The 21,201-nt window shown below is 46.8% G+C and overlaps 2 protein-coding genes across 2 annotated transcripts in view; both read right to left on the reverse strand.

The window, feature by feature from the left end:
- MOCOS (molybdenum cofactor sulfurase) overlaps positions 1-2,836 on the reverse strand; it is a 48,595-nt gene extending 45,759 nt beyond the window's left edge. The window contains 1 exon segment of the mRNA XM_084780619.1: positions 2,602-2,836. Coding sequence (XP_084636745.1) covers positions 2,602-2,743 — 142 coding nt within the window. The 5' untranslated portion in view covers positions 2,744-2,836.
- An 11,182-nt stretch (positions 2,837-14,018) lies between these two features.
- ELP2 (elongator acetyltransferase complex subunit 2) overlaps positions 14,019-21,201 on the reverse strand; it is a 38,516-nt gene continuing 31,333 nt past the window's right edge. Inside the window, exons 21-22 of the mRNA XM_084780208.1 lie at positions 20,818-20,925; positions 14,019-14,930 (exon numbers count right to left, since the gene is read on the reverse strand). Of these exons, the coding sequence (XP_084636334.1) occupies positions 14,777-14,930; positions 20,818-20,925 (262 nt within the window). The 3' untranslated portion in view covers positions 14,019-14,776. The remainder of the gene's footprint in view (positions 14,931-20,817; positions 20,926-21,201) is intronic.

A 21,201-nucleotide genomic window follows, 5' to 3' on the forward strand; every position in this document is an offset into this window, starting at 1 on the left:
GTGGTCAGCACAAATTGAACTCAGTGGATTATAAAAGAGAGAGAGAGAATTCGGAGGTTGTGGGAAGTTGAGTCTGGGAGAATCTGGGGGAGAAGTGGCAAATGAGTATAGCCAAAATATATTATATGAAATTCTCAGAGAATTTAAAAACGTCATCCTTTTACTAATAATCCTTTTACTGAGGTTGTGGAATAAAACTGGAAGAAAGGCACTGGTCATCCAAGTCAGTGCACTAAGATGTTCCTGTGAGAGCTGGAGGGATGGCGCATCTGTCAAGAACACTGGCCCAGCTGGGCACGGCAGTGCACAACTGTAATCTCAGCACTCTGGGAGGCAGAGGAAAGCCGATCTCTCTGAATATTCCCCCCATTATTTCAGAGGTAGGAAAAGGTGCCTGTTTAGTCCACAGAAGTTCACTTCATGAGTGGGAAGGTTTCCCGGTGGATAGAGTGCTCACCGACCACACTGGAGGCCAGAATTGCATGCTTTAGACGGGCATACAAAAGCTGAGCATGGTGGCGCACACCTCCAGTGCCTCTGCTGGGGAGGTGAAGCCAGGGCTTTAGTGCCCAGTCAGCCTAGACAAGCTCCACGCCAGGGAGAGCCGCTGTCTCAAGAAATAAGGTAGAGAGTGATGGAGGAAGACACTGTCGTCATCTTCTTGTCTTCATACACACAACCTACACAAGTGTACACTTGCGAAGTGTACTTCAAGCCAGGCATGGTGAAGATGGAGGCAGGTGACCTCTGTGAGTTCAAGACTAATCTAGTCTACACAGAAAGCTCCAGGCAAGCCAGGACTGTACAGTGAACCCCTCTTTCTGAGCAGGGGAGGAAGGTGAAGGTCTACTTCAGCCACAATACATCCAGGGAATTCGCTAAATAAATACAGGACCCATCTGGGTGCAGTGGCTCTCACCTGTAACCCTGCCACTTCAGAAGCTGAGACAGGACTAAAGCCAGAGTGCACTGCATAATGGGCTCCAAGGCAGAGTGCAACGTGACACTATCTCAAAAAATAAAATAAAAAAGACTCTACATAGCATCACTGTGGGTGTTAAAAGGCTTTAAAGGCCAGCCTGGAGGACTGGCTGCTACAAGCTAATGTCATGTTTGGGTGCTGTTCTCTGAGAGAAAGAAGTGGAGCCTGGAGGGGCCTGAACAGACCTTTACTTTTAGGGTAGTGTTGAGGGTGTGAGAGGTCAAGGTTGGAGAGGATCTGAGAAGATTAGGGACCGGTGGCACTGAAATAACTATTCGCTAGGCTCTGGGATCTACTTCAGAAAGAGAGGGCGCCTGTTGCCCTCCGTGCCTGTAAATATTCATATCAGACTATCTCTGTTTGGCAGGAAATTTCCCTAGCAAAGGCAGGGGAGAGAGGGGGAGAGGGAGGGAGGGAAGATGGGAGGGAGTTGAAGGGCTATTTCCAGCCAGTGACAAGGCACAGGGAAGGATGGGGTGGGAAGTTGGTAGGAAGGCTGTCTCTCCAGAGCAGGAACGAAGACACAGGGAGGAAGCCACAGCTCCCCACGCCCCCAAAGGAAAAACAGCTACTATTCCGAACGAGGAAAGGGCACACAGCAGGGCAGACACTTGAGGGATCAAACCCATGTTCCCTGGACCGGGACTTCCCTGCTCCACAGCAGGCTCTGAAGTTGATCCCAGGCAACCCGCAGCAGTGGATTGGGCTCTGCTCCACCTGCAGTTAATCTGAGCTTAATTTCTAACTCAACAGGTTCTACTTTGTGATCCGCTCCAGCTCACGGGCTCACAGGCTCTGCCTGTTCTTAAAGCTCAGATTGCGTGCTTCTCTAATTCTTCCAGTTTCCCAGCACGCTAGAGCTCAGATAGAGCATTGTTCTAGTGCAGAAGGAGAAAAATGAGGCTTGATGCCAGCGAGCTTAGGGCACGCCTGGCACCCCGGCGTTACAGGGGCAGAGGAAAGAAGATCAAAGGTGCAAGGCAAGCCTCCTACATAGCGAGTTCAAAGCCAATCTAAACTGCGCAAGTACACGGAACTCTGTTTAAAATGCCAAGAGTAATAATAGTAACAAAAATAATGTTTCTGAAAAAAAAAAACTACTGTACTGAAAGGACAGCCCTATGGAGAAAGGGGCGTGGCCTCGCAAGACCTGTCAGCTGATTGATTCCGGTCTCTGGAAAGTCGCTTTTCCAAACTTACTTAATGCAGTGGCCTCCCTTGCTTTCCTGGCCCCATGTGGAGCACCCAAAAAGTGCCTCTGCTCAATAAATTGTGTGACCTTGGCTACGGTGGTATCTTTGGGGGCGGGTATTCTCCTGGAAATAGTCGAAGGACAAAGAGAACCCAAGCTCTATTTGCAGTGTATGGTGAGAGACGCCAGGCTGCTCTCGCAGCACGGATCAACAACCATAGCAAGAAGTCGTGCCACTATGGACGAGACAGCCTGGGAGCCGGCGGCACCCAGCGGGTGCTCTCAATCACTTCCTGACTTTCGATTTCCGGAAAGTCCATCTCTTCTTGACCTTTTAGCTAAGATCAAGTGCAAAGTGCGCCCCAAATGAGACAACTAACCTCTCTTGTAAGTTCCAGTCCCGGATGTCCCCGAGCGTTTTCCTCACCTGCCAGGCGACCGAACTCCTGGTCCCTCAGCTCGCTCATGCTGCGCTTCCCGTAGCCTTGGGCCGGGCGCCGTGCACTGGCTTCTGGATGACGCTGTAAGGCCGGGGGCTCGAGTCCCCTCTCTGCCGCCCCGTTGGCCATGTCTGCGGGATCCAGGCCACCCAGCCCGGGAAGTGCGGCGAGGCCGGCAACTTCGCCGGGGCCGGACCGTGCGTGACTCGGGTCTCCACCCAGGGGCGGTGCCTCGCGGGCGGGCCTCCTCGCGGAGCGCTGACTCACTGAGCGCTTTCACTTCGGTGCGGCCTTTGCCCACCTGGGACAGGACCTGGCCTCTCACTTTGGGGTCCCTGATACGTCTAGAGCTGCTTGGGCGACATCCAAGACACCTGGGTGCGAGTCTTGGGATATCCAGATGCCCTTAAGGCAAGCGGAAGGAAAAAGGAGAGCGAGTCTTTCTCACTGCGCATAAGTGACTCTGGGTCCAACTGACCCACACAGAACCCGGGACCCTTGTCCCGTGCGCTCCAGACACGAAGATGTGCAAGGCACTTGGACTGCTGTGGACGCCTGCGCGCAGCGTTTCAGAGGAAATCATTGGGCTGCCTGATAAACTCCCAGCGATTGTGCAACAGCGGAGTCCGGACGGACGCTCCGGGGTGACCCAGCTCGTGGGCTGGGCCCTCCCTCTGCATCCCGATGGCTCAGAACACAGGCACCGTGTGTCAGAACACAGCTGGGAGAGCCAGGCAAACTCACCTGCGCAGAGTTGGGGCTAAGGGCTGGGAGGTGACAGGGGCACCAAGCGCTACTTAAGTCTGAGGCTATGGGGATGTGGAGGTGGTTGGTTGCACCATCACCGGTGGCAAAGGAAGACGTGGTAACGTGAACTCAGGCACGGCATGGGCGAGGGACCAAATTTGGAAGACATCACTGTGGAACGTGGCCCTCAGGAATCACGTACTGCAGGACTTGCTAAGAGGCTCACATTCCTGCACAAAGGTGGACTCAGGCTGAGGCCCAGAAGCCAACAGCCGGGCCACCAGATGGGAAGCCACCGTGCCCAAGTTTGAAGGCACCCGCTCCCTGATAACTTGGGCAAAAGCTAAAGATACAGCCTTGTGCTAAGTGTGACTCCTAGCCTGGCTCTACTTCAAAGGTTGGGCAGGCCTGTCCAGGCCCAGAACAGTAAGGTTATGAGGTCCAGATAATACAGGGATTCAGGGACAAATGGGGTTCCAAAGATAGCTCAGGATGACTGGAGTAGCTCAGAATGATGGGAAACCAGATTGGGGGCCGAGGAGCTCAGGCACGGAAAGAAACGACGTGGGACTCCATTCAGGGCGTTTAAGTGGAGATTCTCACTTGGTGTTCAAAAATTATAGTGTCTGAGGCTGGCGACACAGGACACATGGAGAGCTTATGGGGGGACACCTTAGGAGCTCAGGAAAGAGAGCAGAGTGGTGACAGAGAAAGTTGGTACAAAGTGGTGAACTAGAGGATAGTGCCTGCCTGGTGGCCTGTGAGGGTTGAGTTAGCATAACTTAGTTAAATGGTTTACTGTGATCTAGTGACAGTTCTGTCGGTCTGAGAAGCGAAGCTGCTTTGTAAGAGCCAACTCAGATGGAGAAGCAGGACAGAGGCCTTCCCACTCATTAGCTAGCCCCAGAAGACCTTTGCCTATTGGTCTTGGAGGAAGTGGGCATTGTGAATCAAATCTCCAAACAGGTTATCATGTGGTTTCGGTGGTTTAGATCATGCAAATAATTCTGACTGTCCACCTAAGTAGCAGGCGCCTCCCTAAAAGAGAAGCTGCCAGTCTAGGTATCAGAGTAGTTAGAAAAGCAGAAGAGGGACAGTTGAGCAACGCAGCGGCTTTCTCTCCTAAACGCAGCAGTTTGCGGCAGGAGGATGAAGGGGGGGGGGGCAGGGGGGCGACCGGAAGCTTCCTCCCCAGAGGGACTGGAGAGACCTTTTCTGTGGGTAGAAGCTGAAAGGGCAGCTTGGAATCAGAAGAGATTGAGAACAAGGGTCCATTATACGTATATTCATATTGTAAAGTTCAAAATAAACTCAAGAGTCCTTGCAGAGAGAGCATAGCCCGCGGGGTGGGCGCTTCCGGATTAGCTCCTCCTGGCGAGGTTTTTTCCTGGGAGTTGGACTTCCCCTGTTCATACAGAAGCCTTCTCTCCTCTTCTTAGGACACCTCGCCTCTCCCTCCCACTCTCTGTAACATTTGAGGATGCTTCCTGCCAGGCTAGTTAAGCCCCTTCTGTTTTGGGGAAGCCCTGAGTTAGATCCTCAGCACAGCCTGGAGAGAAGCGGAGAGAAAGACAGACTAAGATACAGTGGAAACTCTGACTCAAAAACCACAGTGTCTGGGGAGCGGGGAAGAAGGGGGGGTCCTTTTCCCAGCTTCTCTTTCTACTGACTATAGCCACAGTCCTGAATTTTGGCCAAGGATACTGGACAACACTATGTGGGACTTCCAAGAAACGCCCTTGGTCCTCTCCGCTGCCTGGAATGCAGAGATCGTGGCTGGAGGCCATGCAGCTGGCAGGTGGAAGACACCTGGCAAATTAAAAGCCTGGGTGCCTGGTGGCGAGAAATTCCCCACCCATTCTAGACTCCCTAATTTGACTCCTTTTGAGTAACAGTCTTATCTTGTATAAAGGAGAAGGACGGTTTTGCATTTTCTGTCATACGCAACAGAGGTGCAGGGAAAGCTCGTCCATAGTGGGTAGGAGTGAGCCCGGAGGGAACCCCACGTCCACTGATTCCTCAAGAGGAGGCTCCGGCTGCACCTAGGTGGCCTTCGGGAATACGCATAACTCAGTCAAGCTAGACAGGCAGTGGCCACTCGCCGCCACAGGGAGCGCTTTAGAGAGCGATTCCAGGAAGATGCCTTCGGTCTTGGATCCAAAGCTCTGGGTCCACCTGGTTGTGGGGTTCAGCGTTCTCTAGACCTCCCAAAGCATGGCACCATTCTCTCTCTCTTCTCCCTCCAGGCTCGCAGTCATGTCATTCCGGATTCTTGTTTGAGACATCAGGGCCTCCAACCCGGCCACCGCACTATCATTAGAAGGGGAAAGAGTTACAAAGTACATCCTTTGCTGTCCAGACTTTGCCCGTTCATGCTTTCTCCCATTTAGAAGACCACACAGGGAATTTCTAAGTATATACAAGGTAGTGTAGTGACTCCAATGGCCAGAATGAAGGCATCACTTTGTTTAGCTTAGTGTCCAAATACATTGTACTTGGGGGTTTATTTTTAAGGCATGTCAATTAACGCCCAGGAAAGGTATCTTCGAACATCTTTTAAAACTGTGATTAAATATAATACCTGCCATCAGAAGTACCAACTGTACACTTCTGTGTGCTCATTGTACAATCTCCAAAACCTTTTCATCTTGCAACACGGTGTCCACCAAACAACTCTGTTTCCTCCTCCTCCTCAGGCTCTGGTCACCACCACACTACTGTCTTTATGCATACTTTCTCTGGAGAGTTAGGATAAGTGAGTCCCACTGTCTCTGTCTTTGTGGCTTGTCTGGTTCACTTAGCATGAGTCCTCTGGTGTTACCCATGTTGCAGTGTGAGAACCTGTGTCCTCTGAAAATGCAAACCTGTTCATCCACTACCAAACACAGTGCTCTTTCTCTTGGCTACAGTGAAGGGTGCTATGGAGGGGTAGCTCCAGAGAGTTCTTTTAGCATACTGGCACGGTGTTTGCTTCATCTTTTCTGTCCATCAGTTGTATTTTTTAATGTTTTTAAAGCTAAGTTGACCCTAAATATAGGGCTAGCAAGATGGCTCACCTGGGAAGATACTTGGCACCAAGCCTAATCACAGGAGTCTGAGTCCCAGGACTATAAGATGGAAGGAAAGGACTGACATCAGAAGACTGTCCTTTGAACTCCACCCACATGCACACCCACATGGACACAAAAATAATAAAGTGTAATGAAATGTTTTAATTTCCCTAAATACCAGTCTATACACCAATGGCTAGGGTTTAGGTATTTGAGTTTTCAAAGCCATTTTGAAAAGCCAAAAGAATGGGTAGTGTGACCTCAAGAGCACACATAAGGAGCTAGCGAGGCTTGGTGGCTCACACCTGAAATCCCAGCAGCTAGCTGAGAGGCAGAGGCAGAGTGGGAGAGAGATCAAGAGACATACAGAGCTGGAAAGATTGCTCTAAGAAGCACATACTGACCTTGCAGAGGGCCTGAGCCCTACTCCCAGCACCCATGGGCAGCTCACAGCCACCAGCAATAGCAAACACAGCAGCAGGATGAACCAGCAGCGGCAGTGGTGAGCAGTGGCAGAGAGAGCAGTAGCCATCAACTCCAGCCCTCTCGAGGTCCTGGCATTTATTCCCTTTCAGAGTCCCCAGAATTAAACTATCTGCAGCTGGCATAAATCATATCCCTGCTAGAGCATGAGACGATCATAGTTAACGACTGTGAACAAACTAAAGCAGCCCCATATCCCATACCTGGGATTAAAACAAAAACATGTTTATATAACATAACTGAGTTTTTAAAGAAACCAAAACTTCTACTATGATTAAAAGAAAATAAAATCAAATTGAAGAACACATCAAAAGGGTTATCTACCACAATCAAATAGGATTCATCCCAGAGATACAGAGATTTAATATAGGTTAATTGATAAATGTAACCAACCACATAAACAGAATGAAAGACAAAAGTCACATGATCATCTCATTAGATATATAAAAGGCCTTTGACAAAAACCAACATCCATTCATAATAAAAAGTCCTGGAGAGCCAGGAGTGATGGTGTAGGCCTTTAATACCAGCACTCAGGATGCAAAGGCAAACAGATCTCTGAGTTCAAGGCCAACCTAATCTACATAGATAGCTCCAGGATAGCCAGAGCTACACAGAGAAACTCTGTCTCAAACACACACCACACACACACACACACACACACACACACACACACACACACACACACATACACACAGACCTGGAGAGACTAGAAATACAAGGAACATACCTCAAAATAATAGAGGCTGTATACAACAAGCACACAGCCAATGTCAACCCAAATGGAAAGAAATACAAAGCATTTCCAGTAAAATCAGGAACAAGACAAAGATGTTCACTTTCTCCACAGCTATTCAATATAGTACTTGAAGTCTTAGCAAGACCCATAAAAAACTGAAGGAGATTAAGAGGATACAAATAAGAAAGGAAAAAGTATTTTTATTTGCAGATGACATGATTTTATGTGCACGAGTCCCTAGAACCACCACCAGGAAGCTTCTACAGCTGACAAACACTTTCAGCAAAGTAGCAAGATACAAAAATAACACACAAAAAATCAGTAGCCTTCCTATATACAAATGGCAAACAGACTGAGGAAAAAATCAGGGAAATAATATCTTTCATAACTTTCAAAAATCTTGGCATAGCTCTAGCTAGCCAAGTGAAAGACTTGTATAATAAAAACTTTAAGACATTAAAGAAAGCCAGGAGGTGATGGCACACACCTTTAATCAGGAGGCAGAGGCAGGCGGATCTCTGTGAGTTTGAGACCAGCCTGGTCTACAAAGCAAGTCCAGGACAGTCAGGGCTACACAGAGAAACCCTGCCTCAAAAAACGAAAACAAAACAAAAAAGACATTAAAGAAAGAAATTAAAGAAGCTATCAGAGGATGGAAAGCTCTTCCATCCTTATGAATCAACAGGATTAACATAGTAAAAATGGCCATCCTACCAACAGCAATCTGCAATTTTAACAATCCCCACCAAAATTCCAGTACAACTATTCATAGAAATTAGAAGGACAATTTTAGCTACACATGAAAACACACAATACACATACACCAAAACAAATAAACAAACAAACCCAAAATAGCTAAAAAACAATCCTGAACAATAAAACAAAAACAAAACAAAACAAGAACAACAAAAAAGCTGCTAGAGGTTTTGCCATCCCTGATTTCAAATTGTACTATAGAGCTATAGTAATAAAAACAGCATGATATTGGCATAAAAACAGGCATGTTAGTGATTGGAATCAAATGGAAGACCCAGACATAAGTCTGTACACCTATGGACACCTGAAGCCAGAAATACACACTGGAAAAAAGATAGCATCTTCAACAAATGGTGCTGGTCAAACTGGATGGCTGCGCATAGAAGAATGCAAATCAATCCATACTTATCACTCTACCCAAAACTCAATCAAAGGCCTCAACACAAGACCAGATACACTGACTCTGATACAAGAGAAAGTAGGAAATAGCCTTAAACTCATTGGCACAGGAAAAGACTTTCTAAACAGAGCACCAATATCACAGACACTAAGAACAACAATTAATAAATGTGGCCTCATGAAAGTGAAAACCTCTTTATGGCAAAGGACATCATCATTTGTACAGAGTGGCAGGGTACAGATCTTCAACAATTCTACACACATACAATTAAGAGTTAACATCTAAAATATATAATGAACTAAAAATATTGGACATCAAGAAAACACATAACCTATTTTTAAAAATGGGATACAGATCTAAACAGTTCTCACAAGAGGAAACACAAATGGCTGAAAAACACTGAAAGAAATGTTCAAAATCCTTAGTCATTGAGGAAACGCAAACCTAAACTACTTTGAGATTTCATCTTACACTAGATACAATGGCCAAGATCAATAAAATAAAAGATGGCTCATTCTGGTGAAGATTTGAGGAGAGGGAAACACTTACTTATTGCTGGTGGTACAACCACTGTAGAGACCAGTGTGGTGGTTCCTCAGTAAGCTGGAACTAGATCTCCCTCAAAATCCAGCTGTAACTCTTGGGTATATATTCAAAGAATACTTGCTCATTGCTGCTCTATTCATAACAGCGAGAAATTGGAAACAGCCTTAGATTTCCATAAATTGATGAACAGATAATGAAAATTGGTGCATTTATACATTAGAATAAATATTCAGCTGTTAAAAAATGAAATTCACTAGAAATAGAGCTAGAAAAAAATCATCTTGAGGGAGATAACTCCAACTCTCACAAAACAAGTATCACTTTTTCTCTTATATATGGATATTGGCTTTTAAGCCTTCCATAGGCATAGACAATCCATATAACCACAGAGGTTAGGTATAGAGTAAGGGATTAGTGGGGAGGGAAGGATTTCCCAAAGAAGAAGAAATAAAATATATAGACATACAAAGACGGGGGAGATTGGAGCAGAAGGATTAAACAAGCATGGGGAGGAAAGTGGGTGGGAAGGTAGGGACAGAGGGAGAAACAACACTGAGGGCCATCCGAGGGACCATAAGGAAGCCTACTGAAGTAAAAGCTTCTTAAAATATATACATATATGAAAGAAGCTAAATGAATTCACCAAACAACAGGGGAGACAATACTCCAACTAGACATCTTTGCCACCAAGTGAAAACTCCTGTGTCAGAAGTGAGTTATATCTAGTTGAGTTGTTGGCCAAAGGGGCTCCATGGAAGCCCACAAACATCTCAACCTAATGCCAAGGAAATTAGTTGCTTTCTACAAACTGATGGTAAAGCCCTATATATACACACACATATATCTCATCTGTGTGCCCAGCTAGAGCCTCCATTCCTACTCATGAGTGTTGATGCTACTGGAAGGCACTCTAGACACTGCTAGAGGAGAAAGGTTAACCACTAATCCAGCTACAAACCCAGCAATCTATAATAGTGACCTGCCTGCATGATACACTAGTGCAATAGTGGCTCAAACATTATGGGAGTAACCAATCACTATTTTTAAAAGATTTAAGGCTAACTACACAAGATGGAACCCATGCCCGATACTGCTCAGGTGGCCAACACCCTGAGACTATGCAGGCTTTAGCCCTAGAGAAAACCCAAACACTATTGTCCTACTAAAGGAATATAGCAATAAAATTACCCAATAACATTCTGCTATACCCATATCAGGGTATAGGCATATTTTTAAAGCTATTTTATTTGGGTGCCTATATCTATCACCCTTCTCCACCCCCAAACTCTTCTAACCTCCCAACATTAGGTAGGCAAGAAAAAAAGTTAGAGGGGAAAGGGGACATAGACCTCTTTAAAGTATTTCCTGCTGATCAGGGTTATTGGGTTCCTAGGGGCAAGTCCAATCTTCCTCCTCAGAATATCCAGCAATCCAGCAGCAGCAAAACCCAACATCAGGGAGCAGCAGCTACCACAGGCCCTCTTGGGGCTCTCCTATTTATACTCTCTCAAGAGTTCCCAGAATTAAACTATCTGCAGCTGGCAAAAATTATGCCCCTGCCAGAGCATGCAACACATGATAGTCAGCTGCTGTGGACAGTCTGAAACTGTCCCATACCCCACACCTGGGATTAAAACAAAAGCATTCATATAACATAACTGTGTTTTTTAAGAAACCAGAAGTCTCAGTATATCAGTGCCCTTGTCAGCCATCATCAAAGTTTCCTCTTACAGTAGATAGGAACAGAGTGAGAGACTTTGGAGCAGCTAATCCTAAATGAAATCTCTTTATCAAGCCCTTCCCCTTAAGACTTGGGCAGCTATGTGGAAGAGGAGGTGGAAAGATTGTAAGAGCCAGAGGAGATGAATGACACTGTGGTGGTTTGTATAAGAATGGCCCTCACAGGCTCCTATATTTTAATAGTCATCAGAGAGTGACACTATTTAGGATTAGGAGGTGTGGCCTTGTTGGAGGAAATGTGTCACCACGGTGGGCTTTTGAGGTTTCAGAAGCCCAAGACAGACCAGTGTGCTTTCTCCTCCTGCTGCCTGCAGATCCAGAGCTCTCAGATCCCTCTCCAGCACCATGGCTGCCTGTATGCCACCATGCTTCCTGTCATGATGACAACACATCTCTGAACCTGTAAGCAAGGCCCAATTACGTTAAATTGCCATGGTCATGGTAGCTCTTCACAAGAAGACATTGACTAATACAGACACCAAGGAAAGTGTCTTCTAGAAACAATAGGACTGATACACATATAAACTCCAGCGACTGTGGCAGCATACACAGCGCCTGCACAGGTTCAAGCCACTTGGAGTCCCATTGTTGAGAAGGGAGTGAACACTAGTTCTCATGCCTGATCAAGAAGCTCTCTCCAATTGACATCTGTTTGAAATGGAAAAGGTCTTCTCCAATGGGAGTCTCACTGGATATATTAAGCCCACCTGAGAGTAAGCCCCATTCCCAGCAGTGGATGCCAACACAAAATGAACTTCCAGACTTTTCTCCCATATTGCTTTGTTTTGTCAGTGTTTGTTTGTTTGTTTTTTGTCTTACCAATCTTGTTTATATATAATGGTTTCCAATTTTGTGTCTTTATGAATTTTATTTTATGTCCATATTTCTTGTTCTTTTTAAAAAATAGTTTTGTTTTTGTTTTTCTGGTTTGTGTAGAGTTGGGTGGGTGGGAAGGTGGGAGGATAAACCATGATCAGAATATATTGTAAGAAAAAAAATTCAATTAAAACAAGAGAGCATTGGCTATTTTTTCAGGGGACCCAGGCTTTATTCCCAATACCCATATGGTAGTTCAAGACCATCTATAACTCTAATACCAGGGGATCCAACATCCTCTTCTGGCCTTTGCAGGCACTAGGCACACAAGGGGTATGTACATAGACATGCATGCAAGCAAAACAGCCACACACATAAAACATTTTAAAAAATGTAAAAGCACATGTAGGTCTTAAGTTCACTACAGAAAACCTTTTTTATGGGAACATAAAATGGCATGACTTTGTTAGCACTACCCAATTTCATCACTTGGGGGTTGCTTACAGGTTCAGAGATGCAGTCTCAGAGATGTAGTCATAGCAGGAAGAATGGTGGCATGGGGTAACCAATCACCACACCCACTCCTGTGCTTTTGGGGTCTCACTACTCATTCCACTAGTTTTTCACTTCTGTCCTGCCCACAGCAGGACCACACCTATCTGAGCACCTGATGGCTGGGGTCTTCAGCAACCCTCTACCAGAAGAGCATCACTCTCAGGGTGCATCTCTATTGAGCTCAACCCTCTACAATGCTCATTTGCTTTTGCTAGTTTTGTCTTTGTTCTTTTTGGTTTTTTGAAACAGGGTTTCTTTGTGTGGCCTTAGCTGTCCTGGAACTCACTATATAAACAAGACTGACCTTGAACTCACAGAAATCTACCTACCTCTGCAATGTTAGGATTAAAGGCATGCACTACCGCTGTCTGGTTTTGCCTGTTCTTTACCCTGGTTTTAGTGTTGAGTTTGCCTCTTGCGTGGGACTATCTCACTCAGTGATGGCAGCATGTGTCCTAGTTTTCTCCATAGCAGCAAGGATCCTGTCAGAAAGCCACTGCATGGCTTGAAGAGCCTATCTCTATAGACGTGGTCCTACTGCGTGTAGCACAGTAGAAACAGCCCCTCTGTTTCTACACCACTCTGAATCCACTGGTGGCTCAATGTGTTTCTTCATTACGAAGACAGGCTACCTTCAATGAAGCAGAATTAGTAAGGACCCCCCTGTGAGATCAGGACACCACTGGCAACCGCCCAGCTCCCAACATCACACAAACGCACAATTCTCAGGTCAGGGCCAACAATCCATCAGTTTATAACCAGCTGGGCAGGTGATGTCGACACACACCCAAGTGAAAGAACTGCCGAGAACAGCTCAGCCAGAAGCCCACTCAGGAGTGTGCCACACTGCCAAGGAGACTTAATGCCCCGTATGCAAAGTCAGTTCAGTCCTCATTCTCTCTGGAATGAGTAACAGAGCCACTTTCCTCTGTCAAGATCAAAGAGAGATACCAGGGACATGTATGACTCCTGGTGTTCAAGGCCAGTGTGTTCTTAGAACAATCCTATCACGTGTCCTCTGCCTAGGACAGCTGTCAAGACAAAACCATCCATGTCATTGGCTGGTGCTGGGCATCGGTCTGTGCTGTGAGCTGAGCAGGGGAGATATGAGGAAGTATAAGCTGAGGGTTGGGAACACGCCTCAGCTTGACAACGGTATCTACTCCCACCAATGGAACCCTCATCTTCTTTCCTTTGCCTGATAACCGTTTTCTGGGAGGGCTGTGGCTGAGCCCCAGCCACGCCTCACATCTTCCCACACGGCTCCCAAGCTCCCTCTATCACGACCTTCTTCATCCCAGTCTCCCCAGGCACTCCTTTCCCTCTGCAGTCTCCCTAATGATGCACATCCTTCACACTCATGACATCAGCTGGCATCTAAACTCAGATCACTCTTACTGTACAGCCCCTAATTTATTGCTTTATAACCGGAAATGATATTTGAAGCTCTGAAAAGGAGAATCTCAATGTCTTTAAGTAAAGGAAAGGATGGCTACAGCTTAAGCTTGCAACCTCCTGCCAAATTCTGAAATACTTGGCAGCTAGTAGAAAGGAGAGGTCAAGACAGCACGCTGTGTGTGGCATGTTTATTTACAGGGAGTGTAAAAATAAAAATCAAACACTCTGGGCTTCTCTGTTATTTCCTCTATCCCCAGCCTCCATAGATGGTAATAAAAGCGAGCATCCCAAAGGCTGTGTGGACACCGTGTGAGTGGGAACTACAGAAGTCCACACGCTGGAAGCCTATTTATTTACTGGTGACAGGTAGGGAACTTTTAAGAGGCAGGGTCTAATGACTGGTGATCAGGTCTTTAAGAGGGACTGCATTGTCTTGAGAGAGTTTTAAGCAAATCTGGTACCTCCCCTCAGTCTCCTTTGTTTCCTACCCTATCATGTGATCTTCCGATTCTAGACACATTTCCCACTATTGTCATCCCACTCACAAGGCCCTTCTCAGAACCAAACAGATCCCAGGGCCATGCCCTTGAACTCCCAGAACTTTTAACTAAATAACCTTTTTTCTTTTTTGTACCAATGACCCATCCTCTTGCATTTCGTTATAACAAAACAGGCAGAGAGAGAACTAAAGACTCAATATAATGCAAATTCAGACAAATTTGCCCACAAATTAAAACATGTTCTTCATCTGAAACACACAGAGGTAGATGCTTGGATCTACAGCATGGACAAGGTTCATGGCCTTTATCAGATAGTAAAAGGACTGAGACTCAGCTAGGGAAATTCATTCAATTAGAAGGTAAAGAAAGGCCATCTATTTACATAACAACCATTCTAAGACACATCAGGACAGGAGGGTGTGGTCAAGTCTGTCACAGTGCACATCTGTTAACCCTATAAATCTTCACAGTGTGATCTTCACCACAGCTTGCAAAGTGCAACCACTCAGTGCCCTCTTCATTCTGCTTAGTGCCGCCACTGCAGTTCTTCCAAGATATCCTTCTGATACCAAGTGCGTGACTTTGGCTGCAAGACAGACAGAGAAATCATAAGGTCAATGCAAGCCATGACTGCAGAATACCCCACTGGAGCTCGCCTACACAATGATATAACCAGGTGCCCTTACAGCTGTTATATATAACATGGATAAAAGTCTAATACTCCAGTAATTTTATTCTACATTGAAAGTATCTATTTACTTTCAAAACAAACCAATACCTTACTCACTGGCCAGAGATGGTGCCTAAAGGAACAAGAAATAATAAATTTCTGTCAAATGTCTTTTTTTTTTTCTTTTTTGGTTTTTCAAGAGAGTTTCTCTGTGTAGCCTTGGCTGTCCTAGACTTACTTTGTAGACCAGGCTGGCCTCGAACTCACAGCAATTCGCCTGCCTCAGCCTCGGGAGTGCTGGGATTAAAGGCCTGCACTACCCGGCCTGCACCACCTGATACCCGGCTGTGTCAAATGGCTTAATCATCAGTAGCTGACTGAAATGACGAATTGAAAGGCTAACCTTTCAGAGGCCAGTGAGATAGCTCAGTAGGTCAAGGTACTTCCAGCAAGCCAGTCAACCTTAGCTCAACGCCTGTGAGAATGTGACTCTTGCAAGCTGACCTCTGACCTCCACTCACACCATTACAGCACATGCTCATACACAAACACACACTCACATAAGTAAATGTAAAGTTCTCAAAAGCTAGTCTCTCAAGGTAACATTTTAATTCAAGATTTAATTCAATTAATTATTTAATTCAAGATTGCTGACTGTATTTCAATTTTGTAATATATTTCAGGTTCTTTTGTTCATTGACACTGCTAAGAGAGGAGTAGACTTTAACATTTTTACTGCTGAGTAAAGAAAGATGACGTGAAATACTCAGTGAGCTGCACAGTGAGAGCCACAGTCTCAGGGAGACATAACTACAGGGCACCAGGCAAGATATAGGGTCCCCCAAAAGGCAGACTTAAAATCTACGAGACAGATAAGTCATAGTTCTTGGAGAAAAGTACGACACGTTCTGTGTCCAACTTGTAAGCACATGCTCAAAATGAATAAAGTCAAGAACAAAACTCTGAAGTAGGTTTTAAGGCAGAAAGACTGAAAGAGCTCAGGGCACAGATCTCTTCAGATGTGCCAGGAGGTCAAGGGGCACGAATGAGGTGCAAGTCTGAAGAGCAGGGTTTGCAAAAACAGCCCCTGAGGGAGTGTGAGCCTTCTGTACAGAAGACAGAGGATGAAGATAGGATCCAGCCCAGTCAAGCTCAGTGAACCAAAGAGTTTATTGGGGTTTTTCAAAAGAGCACAGGAGATGGATAGGCAGCTACCCACCTGTCAACTGTTCACCTCATGTCATTTAAGAGAGCAAGGGCCTCCTGAGGCTCACTTGAAGGCCTGGTACCCCCATACAAGGGCACACTAATAGGCCTGATCTGCTTCAGTCATGTCCAACCCAGAGGAGACACAAGATGACACAAGATGTCATAGCTTTCAAAAACAGTCAGGAGGTCATGCTGCTGTGTGCAAGTGTTCAGAGACCCTTCTAGGGAGGAAATGTCCATATTATGCAGGCTATGGCTGAGTGCTTCATGAAAGCTCATCCTTCTGTAAGGAGGAATGTGATTACTAAAGCAGCCTATGGACTACTAAAGCAGTCCCTTGGACACGAGCATTACGCTTAAATAGAAATGGAGGTTTACTATGCATAGCAAGCTCTATAAATATAGGTGTTGAGTTTTACAAAAGCAAAAGCTAATTGAGCAACTGTAGAAAAAAACATTGTTACTGGGTTTTCTGGTATCACAAGTTATCAAGGTTTGGGACACAGTTTTGAAAGAGAAGTTCTTTTTGGGGCATGGTCCAGTGCTTTGTATTCAACTGCCTGCCCCCGGGGTTCTTACTATTAACCAGCAGACTGTCACACAGCCCAAGTACTGCTGTTTAACCTTGCCTCCCTGTTTGGCCAGTAAAAGGCCTACATGTGGGCAGGGCAGAAGGAAGGGTTAGAGCAAAGGTTCATGGGGCTTCTGAGACAGACGGACCTTGTAGGTAACGGGTACTAGAGGAAGAAGGACCAGAATCACCAGCAGATAGGAAAGAGCCACCTGGGCCAGGGAGAGGAACTCTGAAGTTCCACATGGAAAGAAGTGGCCAAGATGAACAACATAAGCAAGTATTTGGAAGTATGGATAGGAAACAGCCCAGATAGAAATGATTAAAGCAGATGGCATGGCATGGGGGCTAGAAGATAGTTTTGGGAGTTAATATCTGTCCAGTCCCAGGTTAAATGGGGCTATTCTAAAATACAACAGGTCTTTATTGTTTACGATAGAGGGTTAGATAATACCACCATAATAACTGTAGGATCATTTTATAATAAACATTGCTATATAATTTATTTTTATTTATATAAGTTCCAAAAGCAGTGCTAATGGCGGCAATAGCAGAGGCCCCAGGCACTATCAGATTCATTAAATAAGTTTCTCTCATCTTAGTAAGCAATTTGTTGGAAGTGGTGATCAATCAAACAATGCATGTGTCCCAGGGGGCTGTTCTGAAGGGTAGATCTTACTGATTTACATAAAAGGATACATTTGTTTTATTTCTTCCTTTAAATCTAGCACATTACCACATCGTATTTAAAGATATGGAGGGACCTGGAGAAATGGCCAGCATATAAATAGATCACCGGAGTTTAAGTCCCTAGGACCCATGTAAGGAGCCAGACTAGTGACATACACCTGGAGCCCCCGTGCTGTGTGGACTGGAGACAGCAAGATGGCTTCAAATCAACAAAAAACCCTATCTCAAGTGAATATGGCAGAGGGATAGAACAAGGTGCCCCATGTCCTCTTCAGACCCCTAGACATGTACACATGTACAAGGAATTGGGCACATGTTTGAACATGCACACATGGGTACACACACACACACACACACACACACACGAAGGGCAAGGGGAAAGAGATAGGTAATGAGGGAAAAGGAAAAATAAAAGATTTGGAGGTCTGGGGATATAGCTCAGTGGTACAGTAATTTCCTAACATGCTTAAGACTCTGGGTTGAATCCCTAGCACCACAAAATTAACCAGTTAATTACAAGATATTGCCCTTGGTAAGCCAGTCTGAAAGTCCTGCTGATATTTCTGTGAATGTATTACTAGCAAAAAGCTAAAACTTAATAATTAGAATATCAGCTCAAATAACAAACATTAAATCTAGAATTATGTTCAGGTTACAAACCCTGTCTGTCATTACAAACAACAAAGAAATAACACCAGAAAACCTAACTTCTGCACATCTTCCCATACTAACTGGTTTCCCACATGGGGCCATGGTGGAAGTCTGAGTACCAAGCCAGGGCAGAGCACTGTGCACAGACAAGGCAGAGGGGCGTAAAGGAAAAGGGAGGGCAGGGCACTGTGCACAGACAAGGCAGAGGGGCATAAAGGAAAAGGGAGGGCAGGGCACTGTGCACAGACAAGGCAGAGGGGCGTAAAGGAAAAGGGAGGGGAGGGCAGAGCACTGTGCACAGACAAGGCAGAGGGGCGTAAAGGAAAAGGGAGGGCAGGGGGGCACTGTGCACAGACAAGGCAGAGGGGCGTAAAGGAAAAGGGAGGGCAGGGCACTGTGCACAGACAAGGCAGAGGGGCGTAAAGGAAAAGGGAGGGCAGGGCACTGTGCACAGACAAGGCAGAGGGGCATAAAGGAAAAGGGAGGGCAGGGCACTGTGCACAGACAAGGCAGAGGGGCGTAAAGGAAAAGGGAGGGGAGGGCAGAGCACTGTGCACAGACAAGGCAGAGGGGCGTAAAGGAAAAGGGAGGGCAGGGGGGCACTGTGCACAGACAAGGCAGAGGGGCGTAAAGGAAAAGGGAGGGCAGGGCACTGTGCACAGACAAGGCAGAGGGGCGTAAAGGAAAAGGGAGGGCAGGGCACTGTGCACAGACAAGGCAGAGGGGCGTAAAGGAAAAGGGAGGGCAGGGCACTGTGCACAGACAAGGCAGAGGGGCATAAAGGAAAAGGGAGGGCAGGGCACTGTGCACAGACAAGGCAGAGGGGCGTAAAGGAAAAGGGAGGGGAGGGCAGAGCACTGTGCACAGACAAGGCAGAGGGGCGTAAAGGAAAAGGGAGGGCAGGGGGGCACTGTGCACAGACAAGGCAGAGGGGCGTAAAGGAAAAGGGAGGGCAGGGCACTGTGCACAGACAAGGCAGAGGGGCGTAAAGGAAAAGGGAGGGCAGGGCACTGTGCACAGACAAGGCAGAGGGGAGTAAAGGAAAAGGGAGGGCAGGGCACTGTGCACAGACAAGGCAGAGGGGAGTAAAGGAAAAGGCAGGGCAGGGCACTGTGCACAGACAAGGCAGAGGGGCGTAAAGGAAAAGGGAGGGCAGGGCACTGTGCACAGACAAGGCAGAGGGGCGTAAAGGAAAAGGGAGGGCAGGGCACTGTGCACAGACAAGGCAGAGGGGCGTAAAGGAAAAGGGAGGGCAGGGCACTGTGCACAGACAAGGCAGAGGGGCGTAAAGGAAAAGGGAGGGCAGGGCACTGTGCACAGACAAGGCAGAGGGGCGTAAAGGAAAAGGGAGGGCAGGGCACTGTGCACAGACAAGGCAGAGGGGCGTAAAGGAAAAGGGAGGGCAGGGCACTGTGCACAGACAAGGCAGAGGGGCGTAAAGGAAAAGGGAGGGCAGGGGGGCACTGTGCACAGACAAGGCAGAGGGGCGTAAAGGAAAAGGGAGGGCAGGGCACTGTGCACAGACAAGGCAGAGGGGAGTAAAGGAAAAGGGAGGGCAGGGCACTGTGCACAGACAAGGCAGAGGGGCGTAAAGGAAAAGGGAGGGCAGGGCACTGTGCACAGACAAGGCAGAGGGGCGTAAAGGAAAAGGGAGGGCAGGGGGGCACTGTGCACAGACAAGGCAGAGGGGCGTAAAGGAAAAGGGAGGGCAGGGCACTGTGCACAGACAAGGCAGAGGGGAGTAAAGGAAAAGGGAGGGCAGGGCACTGTGCACAGACAAGGCAGAGGGGCGTAAAGGAAAAGGGAGGGCAGGGCACTGTGCACAGACAAGGCAGAGGGGCGTAAAGGAAAAGGGAGGGCAGAGCACTGTGCACAGACAAGGCAGAGGGGCGTAAAGGAAAAGGGAGGGCAGGGCACTGTGCACAGACAAGGCAGAGGGGCGTAAAGGAAAAGGGAGGGCAGGAGCAAGAATCCAGATGCTGGAAGATGGATGCCACGAGCTGCTTCCTTTTGTAGCGAGCTGAGCATGAGCTACTTCAACTGCATCTTAACAAATAGGTACACTGAGCACTTACAAAGAAGCATGGCTGTGAAAGGCCTGTTCTTGCTAATCTCTTACCCTCATCATGATACTGTCAATTAGAACACCACTGAAATCATATTTAAACAGTACGACCTGAAAGACTGAAAAGCCCAAGAATATGAGACACAGAAAGATATCAACACTTACTGAAAGCTTAGGCATTTAAAAACATTAACATGTGCTAAAAGGCAGATTCAAATGGCCTCTGCTGAGACTAGGGTGTAGCTTAGCTGGCAGAATGCTTGCCTAACATTCATGATGCCCTAGGTTTCATCCCCAGCACCACATTACACAACAGTGTGATGGGGGCAGACCTATGATCCCAGCCCTCAGGAGACAGAGGAGGATCACAGTCAGGAGACTCCGCCTTGGAAGGAAAGGGAAGAGGGGAGAGGCGACGGGAGAGCCATGGGTAATGTCTGTAAAAGCAGTGTGACAAACCCAGCAATCGAGTTGAGCAAAGCAAACATTGAGTCCTGCATACTAGCAAACATATTCCAGGAGGCACTACCTGGCTCTAAGTGCCAGAGATAGAGATTCCTGTCAAAGACCACTGTTGTTTCTATCTAAGCAGATGGAAGCAAAGTAGGAAAAACTACCTTGGACTTGTTTCTACACAGCAGGTCCAGTCATTGATTTCTTGATTGGTCTTGTTCCAGGAGTATATACAAATCTTCCCACTCTCTAATCCGATTGCAACCACGTATCTGTTTTCAAGGCAGGGAGATGACAGAGGATGAGTCAGCATGAATTTCTCTTATCTCTACCTGCTCTTGAGCACTTCCTCACACGGTCTCAATCACCCACCCTGTACTGCTGGGCCGTGTCCCCAACCTCCTCTCTGCAGAGGATGCATGCAGGTCCATTTGTCCTTAGCTGTCAAAGCCCACAAGCTCTCCCAGCAGGCCACATGGATTCCTTTTTCCCTAGGCTGCTTGTGACAGAAAGCAGGGCAGTGCACAGTCTGACGTAAGAGCTGCCAT

The sequence above is a fragment of the Acomys minous genome (genome assembly GCF_964271855.1).
Source record: "Acomys minous genome assembly, chromosome: 4".
Lineage (NCBI taxonomy): Eukaryota > Metazoa > Chordata > Mammalia > Rodentia > Muridae > Acomys > Acomys minous.